This window comes from Periplaneta americana, chromosome 15 (assembly GCF_040183065.1).
Source record: "Periplaneta americana isolate PAMFEO1 chromosome 15, P.americana_PAMFEO1_priV1, whole genome shotgun sequence".
Taxonomy (NCBI): domain Eukaryota; kingdom Metazoa; phylum Arthropoda; class Insecta; order Blattodea; family Blattidae; genus Periplaneta; species Periplaneta americana.
Window position 1 is genome coordinate 68,051,673 of NC_091131.1, and position 17,883 is coordinate 68,069,555.

Genomic DNA, 17,883 nt, shown 5'->3' on the forward strand with positions numbered 1-17,883 from the left:
TCCCTATCATGGACAATTACGTATGGTTCTCGCATTTTCATTTTCCTTCTTCGATAGCATATGAGTATCTAAAAATCTCGCCATCTGAGTAGCAAGCAGTGAAGCTCTCTTTGATCGATCGTAGTTCACGAAATGCTAATTTCGCATTATCATTTTCCTTCATCGATATGCGTATCTAAAAATCAGATGTTGTTTGCGATGACTATGTCGTCATTAAGATAAACTGAGTAGCAAGCAGTGATCGATTGATGGTAATTCATGAAATGCTAAATCTATTTTGTTAATTTCGCAATTAATCCAGAGTGTACTTAATGTCAATTACAATGTCAAGTGTTTAGATAATATTGAATTTAAATGAAGCTAAATTTATGCTGTATCCACAAAGCACTGACCTCGGGAATAACGTGGTTTATCCAAGTTCAAACGCCCGCTTACCGATAACACTGAATGTTAAGAACTCCAAGGGCACGATTCAGTTATCCTCTATGTATTTTCCAACTTGCAAAGCAAAATATCTACAGTCCGTCGCGTAGTTCTTTCTTCCGGTGTGGTCTCACCTATAGCATTCATAACTCCCTTCACGTAGTACCACAGTCTAGTATATACAGTCACGAAGCTCGAGTTTATGAGGGTACTTGGAGCAATAGACTATGCAGATACTATTCGCATTGTCTGTAATGAGGCAATAGTAGCGATCCTAGTGGTTAGCAACTATCTATGGATTCATATTTACTACGTATTGAGCTTCGTGACTGTATATACTAGACTGTGGTAGTACGGTGTGGCCAAATTCTCAGATCTGACTAGTCGAGAAATTCAATATTGAACATTGTAGAATCGCCAGTATTTGTTGTAAGAAGTATTATAACACAGCAGCACAGTGTTTTAAGGCATTAAAATGTCAAGTGTTGGAAAACTATCTCTGAAGCAATAATAGTCTACACATTTTAACTTTATTTCTCTGTCAGACCTGAAATTGTGTTATTGAGGGGTAATATGACTTCTGAATTCGAATAACACATCAGTTTTATCTTACTGAGTCACTTTTTTTTTTAGATAGCCTATTCTGAGGGCCGTATAATATTACATTATGATTGCCCTATGAATCTTTCAATGTTATAACGGTCTCGCTCCATAGCATCGTGGTCTAAGAATCCTGCCTAGGACTCACGTTACGGAATGAGCGTTGGTTCGAGCCCTCGTGGAGAAGGAACTTTCTCATGAAATTTCAGTCAGTGTATATACAGATGCCAACCAGCATCGTGATGAATTGTGGTAGCTACGATAGGTAGGTAGCGAAAACCGATTTTGAAAACCAACTATAACGGCCGAAGAGATCATCGTGCTCATCGCACGATACCTCCGTTCTGGTTGAATGATCGTTTACCTCTACTGAGGCATGTAGGCATGAGATTAGCATTCGACTGGTCGACCTTAGCTCTTCATGGCTGTTGCACCACAAATTAAGAAAATATGATATGGAATAAACATTATTTCCTAAGTAACATTCTAGTTAATGTGGACAATACAAAGTAAAAGAAATTAATATAAACTGTCGGACATGAAAGTATTGCATATTAAACGAAAAAGTAACAATCAGTTATGCCACTTTTTATTCTCACCATATCATGGTAACTGCAAGTCTGCAAAATACATAATTAAAAATTAAATTAATAACATTAATTTTTCAAATTTCCAAAATAAAATCACATCACATAGAAAAATGTTTCTCTGCGTACTACAAAAAGAAAAATCGTGTGGTGATTCTTTAAGTTGGACTCATTGTGTATTTTTGATGATAAATAAATAAATAAATAAATAAATAAATAAATAAATAAATAAATAAATAAATAAATAAATAAAGTACGTAAGTAAATAAATAAAGTACGTAAGTAAGTAAATAAATAAGTAAATAAACAAATAAGTAAATAAATAAATAAATAAATGAATAAATAAATAAGTGATTGAGTGAGTGAGCAAATAAATAAACACATAAATATTTGTTAATTTTTTATCAAAACTTATCAGATATTTGATCTGCATCATTCTCGAATAAATTGACTCGTAGTAACTGAATGTAAATAAAATCCATGGAATAGATGAAAAGAAATCGCTATACATAGACAGACAGACAGACAGACAGACTGATAAACAGACAGACAGACAAACAAACGGGCAAACGGCGTGCCAAAATGCTCTTCTTAAGTATCAGGGACACTGAAAATGCGCACTTTCACCGAATAAGGGTAGAATAACACGTTATGCAGCAGAAGAACTGTTGAAGAACTCACAGCTTGTCTCCTTCACCTGCTCGGCATTGAAAATACTTGTAATAAGCTTCTTTTACTTTTTCTGTTAAGGATCGACGGTGGTTTTTCACTGTAAACTGCCCAGATATTATAACAGAAACTGTTTGATGAAATTCACACGCGTAGCAGAATTTCTCTATTACAAGAAAAGAGAACTTCACACTCACTTACAACCACTCATCACCGGCAAAACCAAATCTAAACTGAAACTAAAATATCAATTCTTCCATTGAAATGCTACCCTCTTAGTAATAGACTGTCGGCGTGGTGCTTAGAGCCTTAGAGTAATAAAGTAATGAAAGGAACATACACCCTATATTTTAGCAAACTTACAAATACGGCATTAAGCTAATGACTCAGAGCTATTTCAGATTTTCAAGAATTAAATATAAGTAAAACTGTGTGCAAAAATATTTTTATGGATGCTTTGAAGAACTCCAATATACAGCAACCCATATTTTTTTGATAATTTTCCCTCTATTTAATATATGTTCATGATTTAAAAAAAATCATTCTGGGGGTTCTCAGTAAACTAATGTCCCCTGGCCACGTTATGGGTGCTGCCATCTCAGAGCTTCCATCCCAGCTCCCCTGTGTATTAACCCCTATAGGGAGGTTGCCTCTTCCGCTGTATTTGGAAAATTCCACTCCATCGTTGAGGTTTTCACCTCTAATCCTGGGCTTGGGCCCTCCATATTTGTGTCCCCTGGAGAGAGGGTGTCCCAGTATTTTAAAGCCCCCACGAATTGGGCTCATACCTAAGAATATATTAAGAACTAAAATTGTAGTAGAGAATAAGATGATTGAACAAGTAAATTATTTTACTTACCTTGCATGTGATCTCTCTTACATATCCTCCACAGACGTAGAAAACAAGTTAAATAAATTTTTAAGATTTACTGGTACAATTAAACGTACACTCTTAAATAAAGTCGACAGACAAACTGTGCTCAAATTTTACAAGACACTGGCAATTCCTACATTGTCATATGGTTCAGAAACGTGGATTCTGACTAGAGCCCAAAAGAGAAGAATTGAGGCCTCTGAGATAAGACTCTTAAGGCCACTAGCAGAATTTAGACTACAGGACCATAAGAGAAACGAAGATATACGTCAAGAACTGAATATCGAGAGTATAATAACTATAATTGAAAAATATAGAAATAATTGGTTCGACGATATAACAAGAATGCCCAACGATAGGATACCTTTTAGAACATGGTGTTACAGATCCACACGAAGAAGACGAGTGGGAAGACCAAAGAGACGTTGGAGAGACCAGTTTGACAGATAAAATTCTGGAGGCGGAACAGACCATCGGCCTAAACCTTGAAGTTATTGATGATGATGATGATGATGATGATATTATGATTATTTAAAAAAATTAAGGGTCATGAAACATTTTCACACACATATTCGTTAATAGCACATGGAAATTGACTTAAAATGACTATTTTCAACCGTGTTATAAAAACCTTATCGACCAGTGTAATCATTATAATTAATGTTTCAGTAAACTTTGTCGTTTTTCAGTGTTATAGGCCTAATCAAGGAAGAACTATACAATATCGGCTCTTAGGAAAAGTACGAGTTCTCAGATTCAAAACTAAAATTGAAGCGGTGAGATCAATAACCATTCAAGTCCATTTACACAAGTTTCGAGAAAAATGCAAAAAACTTTTTTTTTTATTTCTTACGTAATTATTACTTTTTGCACGTAATATTTCTGGTTATTTTAGAGATCAAGACAAAGTAGTATACCAACTTTTAAAGTCGTAACGCTTGTGAAAATATCCAAAATTTTAGTTTAAAATTGCAAAAAATGAATGACCAGAAGTGGACTTGAATGGTTATTGATCTCACCGCTTTAATTTCTTACAATCCTTGACCAGCAGATAGTTCTTCACAGTACGATTATTAATGTGGATGATTGAGTGTGGAATTTTTCCGGAATTAGAAATTGAATTACTACTGCCCTGTACTGTATGGTATTTTTCGAACGCACTTCTGAAGAAGTACTTAACCTTCGAAAAAAACTGAAACAGGATGTAATTTATCGAACGAAGAATTCTCTATGATTTTTCGAGGTTTTCAAGTGTCCTAAAATATATAACTTATTACTATAAAAACTGACACTTGTTTCTCATTGTATCACTTTGAAGTGAATGATAACAGGTCTGTTTTTTTCTGTCTGCATCGTGACGTACAAAAATTGATATTATTGGCGAAAGATCATATTTCTTAGGAAATTGAACTTCAAATGTTATTACAAAGGACAAAAACTGCACACAATAATCTCGAGTTCATTTAAGGATAAGTGGGATTTTATCTGTCACTTGGCAAAGGGTTTAAACTTAACTGTATTTAATAAACGATCTCTCATTGTCAGATTTGAAAATGGGCTTTTTACAGTATACTGACGACACAATTATATCTTATCTTTGTATCATTTATCAGTCACAAAAAAGAAAATAGCCAAAATTTTATCGGTTTGTTTCATATATAAATATCGGAAAAGATGTTATTATGGTCAGTGTAGGATCATGCAGGAATTCACAGTCGTAGTATTGGCTGCTCTGGTGGCGTGTGCCTTTGGTGAGTAGGCCTAACCACAATGTTCGATTATTCCGCTGTAGTGGCCTGTAAAATTCTATAGAATCAATTTACTTGGTACTTGCACAAGAAATAACAAGAAGTATATACAGGGTAAATGGTAAATAATGTCATTAATTTCAAGGGGTTATTCTTTGAGATATTTCAAACAGAAAAGTTTAATACAATTCTGCTCGTTTTTTGCTTTTTTTTTTCGACAAAAAAATTGTTTTATGTCAAATATTTCATAGTGTGTTTCGGGAAAACCATTAATTTAACTCCAAATATGGTCAGTCAATTAAGAGAGCAGTGTATTATGATAATAAATGATTGAACGAATATTAGTTATTTCCTTTAAATGTGCAGGAATTTGATCCGAACAAATGTAACTTTTCGTCCTGCAAAGAAATTTTAAAATGTTACATTTGTTTGAATCAAATTTCTGTACATTGAAAGGACAGAACTAAAATTATTTCAAACATTTATCATAATACACTGCTCTCTTAAAGTGACTGAACATATTGACAATTTAATCAATGGCTTTCCCAAAACACGCAATGAAATGTTTGACATAAAACAATTTTCATCTCGAAAAGCAAGAAAAAACGAGCAAAATTGTATTAAACTGTTTCGTTTGAAATATCTCAAAGATTAACGCTCTGAAATTAATTACATTACGTAAGTTCACTCTGTATATAATATATCTGTGTGCAGGTACATCCTGCTTGTACAATAAAATCACAGAATGTAGTATAGACTGGAATTTTTACTTTTCATTTAATCCTTCTTTCGCATTACCAGAATTAATTAAATTTAGTGTTTACTTAGTATAACCTCGTTCTCTCACTTTCGAATTTAAATCACAGTATAAAGCTTCAGAGAATGTCGTTTATATAATAGAAAGCTTACATGAATGCCCATTATTTGTAAGATATTGTATATGAATACCGTAAGATATAAAATTGTACATGAAACTGCGCAGTAATATAATATTAGCAAAGAACTATAATGTATTTACATAATTTCACAATTTTTTTTTGTAGATCATTAAAAGGATAATGAGAGGTGACCGGAATTTCTTACATACTCGTGACATCGATTAAATACATCCCTAACATGACGATTACGATTATTTATAAATAAGTTGGATTGCCCTGTGAGGAATAGTTTTTCATCTTAATGGTGTCGCTTTAAATTTGTCTAAAGAATTAACAGAAATAAAACTCGCTTTCAAAATACGAACTTTTGAAGAAATGCCAGAGAGCATACGCTAAATAGGATAAGCAGAAAATATATTGCATATATAGCCATCGACGACATATTGTATCCATGATAACTCCAAAGTAGTTAATCAGTTTCCTTCTAACTTGACATTAAAGCTTGTTTCAATCTCTCTAAACCTAATCAGTTATTAATTAAATAGATCAGTTTAAAGACGCTGAGCATACGTATACTTTGCTGATAGATTGATCAACAGGAATCTCACTAGAGGTTTTGATTTATCTAGAGAAAAGTGGGATTTAATTGACTATTACACGATTAGAAGAAAGTATATAAAGATTAGAAGAAATAAAGTACTCTAATACAATAAAATATTAATTGACTTACTGAAATTCTATTTCACTAATGTTAGCTTCACCAAAACGTTTGAACGGAGCCGCCATTTTCAGTTAACTGTCTTTGCTGTAAACAAATGACGATCGCAAAGCATGTTTTATAGTAGGCCCTACCGTAAAGAATTTGCAGTTTGAAATGTTAGCAAACAAAATAACAAATGATAGGTGATAAAAATAGAGGAAAGTATATAAAGATTAGAAGAAATAAAGTACTCTAATACAATAAAATAGATATTAATTGACTTACTAAAATTCTATTTCACTAATGTTATCTTCACCAAAACGTTTGACGGAGCCGCCATTTTCAGTCGACTATCTATGCAGGAAACAAATTACGATAGCAAAGCATCTTTTATAGTACCGTAAAGAATTTGCAGTTTGAAATGTTGGCAAACAAAGAAACAAATGCTGGGGTAGTGATAAAAACAAACAAATGCTAGGAAAGCGATAAAATTAAACACATGCTAGGGAAGCGATAAAATTGTGCGATAAGCAGCCATGATTGGAGGAAAAACGTCCTTTCGTACCGTTTTATTGGTCAAAAGTAATATGACGTAGTAAAAGTGTAATAGTCGAAGCTATTTCATTGTGAGAAACGCAGAAACAAGTAATTTCTTTATGGAAAGGAACTAAGGATGAACTAATTAAGAAATCAGCGTCGATAAGCAAACACATTCAGTTTATTACATGTTTATATTTATATACAACTTGCAATTTCTATAATGTTTAATAGCTAATAGTAATGTGCCCAAAAACTCTCTGCAGTTAAGGTCATGAGTCTAGACCAGAGCTATAGCGTTAGTGGAAGAGACGGAAGATGCGCTTTCTTACGGGCCTTTCTCACAAATTAGGGCTAATATTACCATTTTAGACTTCATTTATTAACTGCTATTCATGAACAAAAAACATCCAGTAGCTTAGCAATCAGCGTATCTTTAATTTTTTCATGACAGAAGAAAGCTTGAGCTATAATAACCTACTGAAATCGCCTCACATTATGCAAACTGACAGCGTTAAGAATCTGACAGGCCTAGTTATCCTCGTGGTGGAGGTTTCTTATAAGATAATTTTATTAATTTAATAAAACGTTAGTGAAAAATTATAAATTCAGAAAAAGAGAGACAAGTTTATAATTCCTCAAGAAAATTTAGAGCCGAGGGAATACGTTGAGAATGTGAAACATATGACTAGATCAAAAATAGAGCCTAATAATGAAGATAAGTCAAAGGTGAAGCGTACTCATAGTTCCTCATGGTAATAAACAGCGTTTAAAATAAACTAATACCTGTCAAGTTACACTATTTTTCATGACGTCACAAACACACTTTTTTTATTTTCAGGAGGCAGTCTCCCCGATTGGGAATCGAGAGTCATTGGTGGCAGTAATGCAGCAACAGGGGAATTTCCGTTCATGGTGAGTAAGCAATTGGAAACGGTATCTTAAGATTACATTCGAAATAAACTAGCAAAAGTGCGTGGACACAGGTGTATATCGGCTAACTCCATAAGACAAATTTTGTCATCACACTCTTGCTTTAATAATAGGATTATTTGTCCCTTATTGTCAAGTCCTAGGCAGATTTTGAGAACACTTAAGTAATATTAGCGAATTACTTTGTTTCCATAGCTATGTAAACTATCTACTAGGCCTACTTGAAAAACAATAGAACAATACATATGACATACATTTAGTTTAAGGAAAATCGTCTGTAGCTGCATTTAGATTGGCAACAGGCCATGCCTGTTTGGTCAAACACCTGCATAGAATTGGAATATATCAGTCCCCTAACTGCCCATTGTGCAACTCAAACCAAGAAATGGATGCAGTGGCTGACCACGATAATATCTTTGAAAAATACAACAACAACATTTAGTTTAAGACTAAATTATACTAATGCTTGTATTAACTTATATTTGTGTTTCATCTTCTAAGAATTCTTTCTTCTTTTAACTTCCAACTGTCTCCGATTATCTTTCCTATCTGACTGCCTTTAGTCTGGTCTCTTTGAGCCATTCAAGATCAAAGGGGCATGCAAGCCCTCCAACCACGTCAAGGTAGCAGTCATGAGGGGGACGATGCCCCTACCCACGCCCTATTTAACTCGCAAAATAATCGAATGTCGTCCCCTTATATTTCATAATTGTGATGAATTTCCATCTGTTCCTGTTTTCCATTCTTTTGGTCATAAAGAAAGTTATGAAAGTATGGCTAAGATTGTGCGATTTTTAAAATATGAGGCTCATTGTTGGAAGATATGTGGTGACCTTAAAGTAATTGGTTTGCTGCTTGGTTTGCAAGGGGGCTTCACAAAATGTTGTTTTTTTTTGTGTTTATGGGACAGCCGTGCTACAGAAAAACATTATGTTGTACAACAGTGGGACAAGCGGCAGGAATATGTTCCTGGGGAGAGTAATGTAGAAGAAACACCACTGGTTCAGCCTTATAAGATTCTTCTTCCTCCCTTAGACATAAAACTTGGCTGATGAAGAATTTTGTTAAGGCACCCAACAAGGACGGTAGTGGATTTGCATATTTACAAGGCAAGTTTCTACAATTAACTTACGCAAAATTGAAAGGAGGGATTTTTATGAACCTCAAATCCGAAAACTCATGGAGGACGAAATGTTTGAGAAAAATTTACAAACGGTTGAATTAGCAACTTGGCAATCATTTGAAAGAGTTCTGCGTGGTTTTCTCGGAAATACAAAAGAAGAAAACTATAAAACTTTGGTGTCAAATTTGTTGAAATGCTACAAAAACATGGGTTGTCGAATGTCTTTGAAAATCCATTTTCTTCATTCACATCCAAACTTTTTTTTTTCCGGAAAATCTGGTTGATGTTAGTGATGAACAAGGAGAACGGTGTCATCAAAATATTTCCATCATGGAGAAGGGTACCACGATAGTAAGGATACAGTAATGATGGGGGAAGGTCCACACCTGTGGAGTAACGGTTAGCGCGTCTGGCAGCGAAACCAGGTGGCCCGGATTCGATTTCCGGTTGGGGTAAGTTACTTGGTTGAGGTTTTTTCGGGGTTCTCCCTCAACCCAATATGAGCAAATGCTGGGTAACTACCGGTGCTGAACCCCTGATTCATTTCACCGGCATTATTACCATCTTATTCAGACGCTAAATAACCTAAGATGTTGATAAAGCGTCGTAAAATAACCTACTAAAATAAAAAATGATGGGGGATTACTATTGGTTTCTTGTGAGGGAGAGCAGGCAAGAGTACATGGGAAAATCACATAGCTACTACCAAACACTTTTAAACAAATTTGCAGGCAGGTTCCCTTGAAATATGTCCCAAATGTTATTGCACGCACATAAAACCACATTTGTGAATTAATCTTAACCTAGCATTATTATCATATATCATTATATCATAATAATTAACCTAACATAATATTTTATCTGAAACTGCGTATGTGAGATTGTAAATGTGTTTACATCTTTTTAACCTGACGTGATGGGAGATTTCTATGGCGATTTCCAAAATCAGCGCAACTTTTTCGTTAAGAATCACCTATTTTTATCGCGGAGGTATGACAATTTTTTTTTGTCTGGTAGTTTAATAGCATTGCCATTTACTATGAATCCTAAATGTACCTCACAAAACTTGTCATTTCTGATATAGGTTTCACTGAGGAGAAGTAACAGCCATTTCTGTGGAGGTTCCATAATCAGCAATGACTACATTCTTACTGCTGCACATTGTGTTATTGGGTGAGTGTGGAAGATCAGTGAAGTTCAAATATGAGGTTAGGCGCACTCTTAGTCAAATAATTAGAACATTCGTTTTCATGCTGGAGAATCTCACTATAATTATTTGAAAGTATTTAAATAGCATACAAGGACTACGTGGTATAGCATAAATCCAATATAGGCTATCTGTATTTTGACATTGTTTCATCCACTTACAGTGCAAGTCCTTCCTCAGTGACCGTAGTGACTGGCACGAATACCCTCAATGCGGGCGGCTCATCACACGAAGTATCAAGTATTACTGTTCACAGCGGCTACAGTGCGGCTAACAGCTGGAGGAATGATATTGCTCTCCTCAAGGTATGTTTAATTTTCTTTTCCTTAGATAGCCATAGTTTGTAATTTGTGCTAAATCATTAATGTAGGTTTGTGGATTAGGAAGTCTACGTAAAAACTTCAAGCTTCTGTACCTCTAAGTCTCTTGGATTTCACTTCTTAGCGTACTTGTTTCCTTTGTGCCTTTCTTTCTTTTGTTATATTATCCTTCTTTCATATTTTTCTCCTCTCTTTCTGTTACCCTTTCTTTCTTTCTCTCTTCTTCTTTTCATATATTCTTTCATTTTGTTATTCTGACTGATATTATACGCTGCACCTACAAATATTTAAGAGTCATATTACTGAACGACACAAAGGCTCCGATCTTCATCTCACTGCTACTTAATATATTTTAACCATTGTACTCTACTCCTTAATTATTGTTTTTATTTGTGCTTACCACTATATTGTCCATTTAAAAGCGTGTAATTATTATTAATTCATAGCCATAAATGTTATTTTATAAAAACAGGCAAACGTATAATTATCACCAGAACTAATTGTAACATTAGAAACGTTGTTTCCAGAAATACGGTAATGCACAAGATTAGTATCATGCCAAAAAATTTCAAAATCTTTCCCATGGCCATCTTGTAGGGCTCCTAAATTCATTAACAGACACTTTCAGGTTACCTCTGTTTTAACATCGCACACTTAAAGAATACAAGAAAAAGCAAAAATGAATGAATGAATGAATGAATGAATGAATGAATGAATGAATGAATGAGTGAGTGAGTAAATGAGTGAGTGAGTGAGTGAGTGAGTGAGTGAGTGAGTGAGTGAATAAATAAATAAATAAATAAATAAATAAATAAATAAATAAATAAATTTTATTTCTTCAGAAATTTGAAACTTATAAATTCGAAATACACTTTGTACAACGTTCTATGTCATTAAATTGCAGACTTTAATATTAGTACAAATATTTAGCGTTGCCTTGTTATTCGATGTAAAGCATTTTCAGAGCTCGTTTGTCAGTTTTCAATTCTGAAGATCATGGTTAAAATTCTAATAAGTCTATCGGAATTTGTAATGATTAGGGGGGAGATCCTAAAATCTTGGATAGCTGCCCTTTTTTTAAAGGTTCAGCCTACTGATCAATCAATAAAAATACAATTTAGTTTCTTAAATAAAGAGTGTTTTTTTCTCTCTGAATATTAATGACTATTATTATTATTATTATTATTATTATTAATTAATTAATTTATTTATTTATTTAATCCAAGTGACTATAAATTAAAAGAGCAGTTATCCCTAATGGGGTCTTTTTTTATTATTAATTTCTGTGATTGTACGAATAATAATTTACTATATGCAATGAATCTCTCAAAACATTTAGTGTTATTTCTCCCAAAGATTAAATATTTGAACCTAACCTCAGTTAGAATTCGATTATACTTTGGGATTTGTAATGGACAAAGACGGTGAAGACCAGAATTAAAATTCTAAGTCCAGTGGAATTTTTAATGGAAAATGATAAATAAATCTATTGGAATTTATAATGCACAAAAACGCTGGAGACTCGGTTAAAATTCTGAAAAATCCATTGAAATATGTAATGGACAAAGATTATGTTCTATTCAGGATATTTCCGTATTTTATGGTATAACATCGTCATTCCTATCTCATCGCTCATTATTATTCCTAAAAGTAAACATTTCCACTGTTATAATTATGGAAACAGACCTGATGATTACAATAAGTTCAACAGTTATCGAACCTCGATAAAATTTGATGGACGTAAGGATTTTCAAGCATAATTGAACATGCATACTTAGTTTATTATGTTGTAATTAGGAATCTCCGTGGTTGTATTATAATTTATAATTTGTTTGCTACAGCTCTCGGTGCCAATTGCTTTTACGTCCCTTCAATCTGCTGTAACTCTGCCAGCACAAGGAGAGAACGCTGGTGCAGGAACAGCTTGCATTGCTAGTGGCTGGGGATACACTTCGGTAAGTGAAGTTTAAACATTCAGGAAGTGAATGCAGGAAACGAATTCATTAATCGTAATGCCTCTTGGTTGCTGTTTTTGTAATCATGCAGAATAAATGTAGGAAACGCCAGTTATTATTCGATTGAGAAGCTTTTATCATCCAGTCTGTTCTCAAAAAAAGCTGAAAGTTAGAATTTATAAAACAGTTACATTACCGGTTGTTCTGTATGGTTGTGAAACTTGGACTCTCACTTTGAGAGAGGAACAGAAGTGCTTGAGAATAAGGTGCTTGGGACTAAGAGGGATAAAGTTACAGGAGAGTGATGAAAGTTACACAACACAGAACTGCACCTATTTTATTCTTCACCTGACATAATTAGAAACATTAAATCCAGACGTTTGAGATGGGCAGGGCATGTAGCACATATAGGCGAATCCAGAAGTGCATATAGAGTGCTAGTTGGGAGGTCAGAGAGAAAAAGACCTTTGGGGAAGCCGAGACGTAGATGGGAGGATAATATTAAAATGGATTTGAGGGAGGTGGGACATGATTGTAGAGACTGGATTAATGTTGCTCAGGATAGAGACCGATGACGGGCTTATGTGAGGGCGGCAATGAACCTCCGGGTTCCTAAAAGCTATAAGTAAGTAAGTGTTGTGTAAAACATTTTGTTAAAAAGTATTCGAAACCCGCAGTACTTGACTAAAAACAGAATCTGTTGATAATTTCTTAATTTGAGATACAAGCAAATTAATGTATTTTAATGTATTTATTTAAAAAAACTGCGTCATGAACATTATTTACTGTGAAAATTACAATATTCAAATACAAAATGGCAACACCAATTTGGCAATACTGTGTTTCAGTATCCTGGTGTGGGACTGCCTAACAATCTGCAGAAGGTGTCACTGTCTGTGATTTCCAATGCCGACTGCCAAGCTTCCCACACTGGAACCATCTTCTCCACTAGTATCTGTGCCAGTGCCGGAGCAGGCAAAGGAGTTTGTAATGTAAGATCTCTAACGTAGATTTAAAGTAGGCCTATTCTCTTTGCTTAAACAATATATTTATACCTTTAATCAATTTCGTGTGATGTTACTAACGCGTTTGGTTTTGAAATACTGTATGTGCAATGTAGTGCATGTCATAATATGAACAATGCATAACTTTTTCCAACATCATCACCACTGCTGATGTTGCTGCCATCTTCATCATTACGCCACTGTTTCCACCACCATATCGCCGCCTTCGTCTTCATCATCATCATCATCATCATCATCATCATCAATAGTCATATACAATGCGTATGTACCTCGGCCGGACCGTTCCGCGCTTGTTGCCAGAGACACGTAAACGACCGGCAAGTCATGGGTACGGAATACTAACTACTCTACTAACATTAGGCTTACCTGCATCACAACAGATGTTGAAAGTGATGACCTTCAACTCGAACACATTCCCTATATCTCCGAAAACAATTCTGGTTCACTCGCAAAAGTTCATGTTGACTAATTGCCTGTATTTCTCTCGTGATGTTGTCCTTCAATTCCCGTGACGTGTGCGGATTTGATGAGTAAACTTTATTCTTTAAAGTTCCACATAAATAAAAATCGCATGGAGATAGGTCAGGGGAACGAGGTGGCCACAATCCTCGACTAATTATTCTGTCACCAAACACACCTCACAATTCATGCATAGAATTCGCAGCGATGTGCGCTGTAGCTGAATCCTGCTGAAACTAGCCACTCAATCGTTCATTTCTTGTTAGTTGTGGAAAAAAATTATTTAAAATTGAAGTTACATAAACGTGTCAATCAACTGGTGTGTCGAAAAATATGGGACCGATAATTCTACTCGCACTCACTGCACACCAAACCCCAAACTTTGCAGCGTGGTGAGGAACTTCATGAATAATATGGGGATTTTCGGTAGCCCAGTATCTATTGTTCTGAGTAGAAACGTGACCGTGAAGATGAAACCACGCTTCATCAGTGAAGAACGATAAAAGTGGGTCCACGTAGCCATTATGAACGGACTGCAAAAACCAATTGCAATAATTAATCCTACTTACAGGATCTTGTGGTTGTAAAGCATGAACTACAGTTACTCTGTACGGCTTAAGTTTCAGAAGTTTCATTGCCACAAAAGCTGACGTCTTGGAAATGTTAACCTCTTGTGCTAAACGTCGCAGTGATTTGCGGGGTGAGTGCTCTAACCGGGCATCTCTTCTGTCAGTACACGGTGTTGTTGAATACGTTTCTTGTTCAAAAATATCCTGTATGTCTGACTTTATTGACAAGGTCATGAATAGTTGACCTGCTAGGAATTCGAACACCTGCAAACCGATGTTCAAATTCTCTTCGACATCTTCTTGCAGAAGAGTATTTCACATATGCATCATAGAGAAAAATACGTTGTTCTAAAGTGTACTCAACCATTATCAATAGAAACTTTATCACCACGAGACAACACAGTTTTACTCACAACACGCGCACAGACGTCTTTCCCTCACGACAGATCCAACTCAGCGTCAGCGGTAGCTACAGCACTACTCTGGCGGCAGGCGGGCCAATCTTCACCCAGTCCAAGGCCGCCGCGGAACGGTCCGGCCGAGCTACGAACGCACTGTATTTCAGTGTGTGTAGCGGTATCTGATAGTCTGCCCTTTGTCTTTTTTTGTGTTAATAAAATCGCAAACCATGCGAAATTTATTAATTTTATCTGAAACTCTATTTTCATGCCATGTATGTTATTGCGGTACATATATGGTATTTAACGCGCAATTTCTTAAAAAATGTTATTTTGTTTCTTTTTATTTTCATCTCGCTGCTTCTGAAGAGCTGAAACGGACTTTTTATTTTCAATTGTGAGTTTCACAATTCGTAGGGAAGCTTTCACCATAAATCCTCTCGCTCTTAGCAATTTTATTGTCCTTGTTTCAGGGTGACTCTGGTGGTCCTCTTACTTCTAACGGAAAGCAAATCGGTATTGTCTCTTGGGGCAGACCATGTGCTACAGGAGTGCCTGATGTTTACACCAGAGTGTCTGAATACATAACCTGGATTAACCAAAATGCCGTCTAATTATCTGTTAGCGTACAACAACATAAAGTTAATAAGAACCTGTTTAAATAAATAAACTATATCTTTTTATATCTCACAAATATTTAAAAAAATGTCAGTAATATCATTAAAAATAAACAAGTTATTTACATTAAAATGAGTGCTTTCTCTTCTTTCCTGACAAAATGTTACATATCTGTAACATTTAGATTTAAAAATGTTTTGAGCGATAAATAGTGTAGGACAAGTAAAGTACGAAATAGACGAAGTGATAAGAGAAGAAAAAGGACATAGTGTAGAACAATGGAAGGTAAGTGCACGAGTCGTTCAAATTATGGAAAGCGTAAGAATATAGTGTAAAGGTAGTAAATATTAGTTAGTGAAGTGATGTAAATAGCCAAGTAAGCGAGGGGTATGAATTAACCATGATACAATCAGGTGGGATAGAGAACACGAAAAAAGATTTTTTATGTAATATGATTATATCAAGTAAGAGATAGAAACGGTAATGAAAAGTATGTATAGTGAAAATGGTCTGAAATAAATAGTAAACGTAATGGAAGGGATAGGGAAATTAGTTTTAGATAGGTTTTAGAGCGATATAAATGATCTATACTGTCAGAAGAATAAAGTGTAAAACAGATGAAGTGATTGTAAAAAAATGGGCACAGCATTGAATAAAGGAAGATATGTGAATGAGTCGTCCACTAAGTTTAAAATTTATGTAAGTATTGTAAGAATGGGAATGCTGGCCCGAATACAGGAATATGAAAGTATAGCAGGACCAAACGGTTGAGTGACAATAAATCATATTATATCATATCTGTAACACTGAAATGATTTCCTGCTACCATAACGTCAAACAAAACTAGTAATTATTAAGGACTCTGTTTACATAATCGTAGGTATGGTTTTATCGTTCGTAGTGGCTGTTGGAAGCAATGTTTGTGCCCAAAATGAAAGTAGCTTAAAATCTTGTGCTTAGTTGACGTTATTCCATTGCTATATAGTTTTGTAGAATTTTATTCAAATCCTAATACTGTTACGTCCAAGATAGAAGAAAATGAAAGTGTTATGTTCTCATTAATAAGATTAAGAAATGTTTATCATTAGCTAGGCTTTCTCCGGAAAATAGAATAATGGATCTTGTGTTGTAGATTTATGACACGTAAAAGAATCCTATTACTATCTACCATATCTCGCACAAGTTGAATTTCTGCGCTGAATATCTTGGAAGAATCGTTCCTATAACATTCTGCTGCTATTACCATTACTGTTATTACTGTTACAACTACTAATACTACTAAGTATGAAAAATTATTAATAATTAAAGAACATGATTTTTAAGATATTATATTACTTTAATAGTTTATGAGGTGTTACTATAAATGTTATTGGATTTATTATTTTAGTTCGGTTATTGACTCTGACGATTCAGTGCCAGATTTAAAATCAGAGATTTTTTTTTTTCATTTCATCAGAGCCCATCCAACCACCTATATAAATGAAAATCACATATTTATCGGACAGGAAATACCATAACCACATTAATAAAGGACGGTGAAGCTGAACATGTGTATTCTTGACATCTGCTTATGGAATTATACATCATTCCTGAAATTCACGCAAGAAATGAAGCCGATATTTTGACAAATGTTATTTTCCATTTTGTTCAGATTATGCCAATTCGCTTTGTATATGTTGCCTTTTAAAGTTTTCTAGAAATAAATGTTACAGACGGGTAAGTCGAGAATCGAAGGGGCCAGACTATGACACTTGAATTCCTTTCATCAAAAAGTTGACTCGTGCTGTGGCAGAATCCTGTTAGGAAAAGACAAAATTACATTCCCTCTCGGCTAAATCGAAAAAAAGGAAAAGAAAAGAAGTGAAAAGTGGGAATTAGCAGGTCCTTAAAATAAAAACCCATGGCAACTATAATAATAATAATAATAATAATAATAATAATAATAATAATAATAATAATAATAATAACCCGTGGCGCTACAGCCCGTGAAGGGCCTAGACCGACCAGCCGGCTGCTGGCCTCACGCCCACATGCCGAAGCAGAGGTGGACGCATGGCAACTATACCTCATCTAAAAGAGAATTAGATTAGTAGAATTAATTTCTCCGTCTTGCACTTCGTTTAAAAAGTAGCTTAACAAAATATAGACTATAGGCCTATATCGAATTGCAAAATTTATACAACGGTAATTTTATAATGGCTTTACCTTAAGTAGCTTTGTAACAACTAGACTTACGCTTCTGCAAAAACTGATGAATATA

At 34.7% G+C, this 17,883-nt stretch overlaps 1 protein-coding gene across 1 annotated transcript; it reads left to right on the forward strand.

Moving 5' to 3' along the window:
* The first annotated feature begins 4,815 nt into the window (after window positions 1–4,815).
* LOC138715094 (chymotrypsin-2-like) lies at window positions 4,816–15,755 on the forward strand. The gene is made up of 7 exons (XM_069847609.1): window positions 4,816–4,904; window positions 7,858–7,931; window positions 10,157–10,245; window positions 10,443–10,584; window positions 12,441–12,554; window positions 13,403–13,546; window positions 15,479–15,755. Exons 1-7 carry the CDS (start codon window positions 4,853–4,855, stop codon window positions 15,617–15,619), a joined length of 756 nt encoding a protein of 251 aa, XP_069703710.1. The 5' UTR covers window positions 4,816–4,852; the 3' UTR covers window positions 15,620–15,755.
* Window positions 15,756–17,883: the final 2,128 nt, after the last annotated feature.

Coding starts and splice junctions, on each gene's coding strand:
- LOC138715094 (XM_069847609.1), top strand. CDS start 4,853: ATGCAGGAATTCACAGTCGTAGTATTGGCTGCTCTGGTGGCGTGTGCC. Junction 12,555..13,402: donor GTGGCTGGGGATACACTTCG/GTAAGTGAAGTT, acceptor ACTGTGTTTCAG/TATCCTGGTGTGGGACTGCC. Junction 13,547..15,478: donor CAGGCAAAGGAGTTTGTAAT/GTAAGATCTCTA, acceptor TCCTTGTTTCAG/GGTGACTCTGGTGGTCCTCT.